A 742-nucleotide genomic window follows, 5' to 3' on the forward strand; every position below is an offset into this window, starting at 1 on the left:
GTGTGTGTATGTTGTGTGTTGTTGTTAGGTGTGTGACTGAGACAGTGGTTGTGTGCTGCTGTTAGGTGTGTGTGTGTGTGTGTTGTGTGTTGCTGCTAGATGTGTGTGTGTGTGTGGCAGTGGTTGTGTGTTGCTGTTAGGTGTTTGACTGAGACAGTGGTTGTGTGTTGCTCTGTTGCTGTAGAGTGTGTGGTATTGAACAACCATTACAGGTACTAAGGCTACCTTAATGCTTTGTCTGATCCTTTTGAACGCCCATATGTATGTCACCGGCAGACGACGCCGCAGCCACATGAGCATACACACAGAGTGAGCCACCTGACACATACCTACATGTCACACCTGACGCATACCTACATGTCACACCTGACGCATACCTACATGTCACACTTGACACATACCTACATGTCACACCTGCAGACGAAGCCACCTCCGCCTTAGACGCAGAGTCTGAGCACTTGGTGCAAGAGGCCATTGACCGCATGTTGGAGGGCCGCACAGTGCTGGTGGTGGCCCATCGCCTGTCCACCATCCGCAATGCAGGTGTGTTTAGGAGTGTACCGAACTGCATGTCAGTAGTCGGTGGTCTGTGTTGGTATACGTATATATCTATGTATGTATGTATATGTATATGTATATATATATATATATGTATATATGTATATATATATATATATATATATATATATATATATATATATATATATTATATATATATATATATGTGTGTGTGTGTGTGTGT

The 742-nt window shown here is 43.7% G+C and overlaps 1 protein-coding gene across 1 annotated transcript; it reads left to right on the forward strand.

Annotated features, from left to right (window-relative positions):
• Positions 1-308: 308 nt before the first annotated feature.
• On the forward strand, positions 309-543 carry SARC_17841 (hypothetical protein; the record flags this gene model as incomplete). The annotated part of the gene is made up of 1 exon (XM_014288072.1): positions 309-543. A coding segment is annotated over one exon (235 nt), but the record flags the coding sequence as incomplete, so codon positions are not given.
• Between the last annotated feature and the right edge of the window lie 199 nt (positions 544-742).

The sequence above is a fragment of the Sphaeroforma arctica genome (assembly GCF_001186125.1).
Source record: "Sphaeroforma arctica JP610 unplaced genomic scaffold supercont1.12343, whole genome shotgun sequence".
NCBI classification, from domain to species: Eukaryota; class Ichthyosporea; order Ichthyophonida; genus Sphaeroforma; species Sphaeroforma arctica.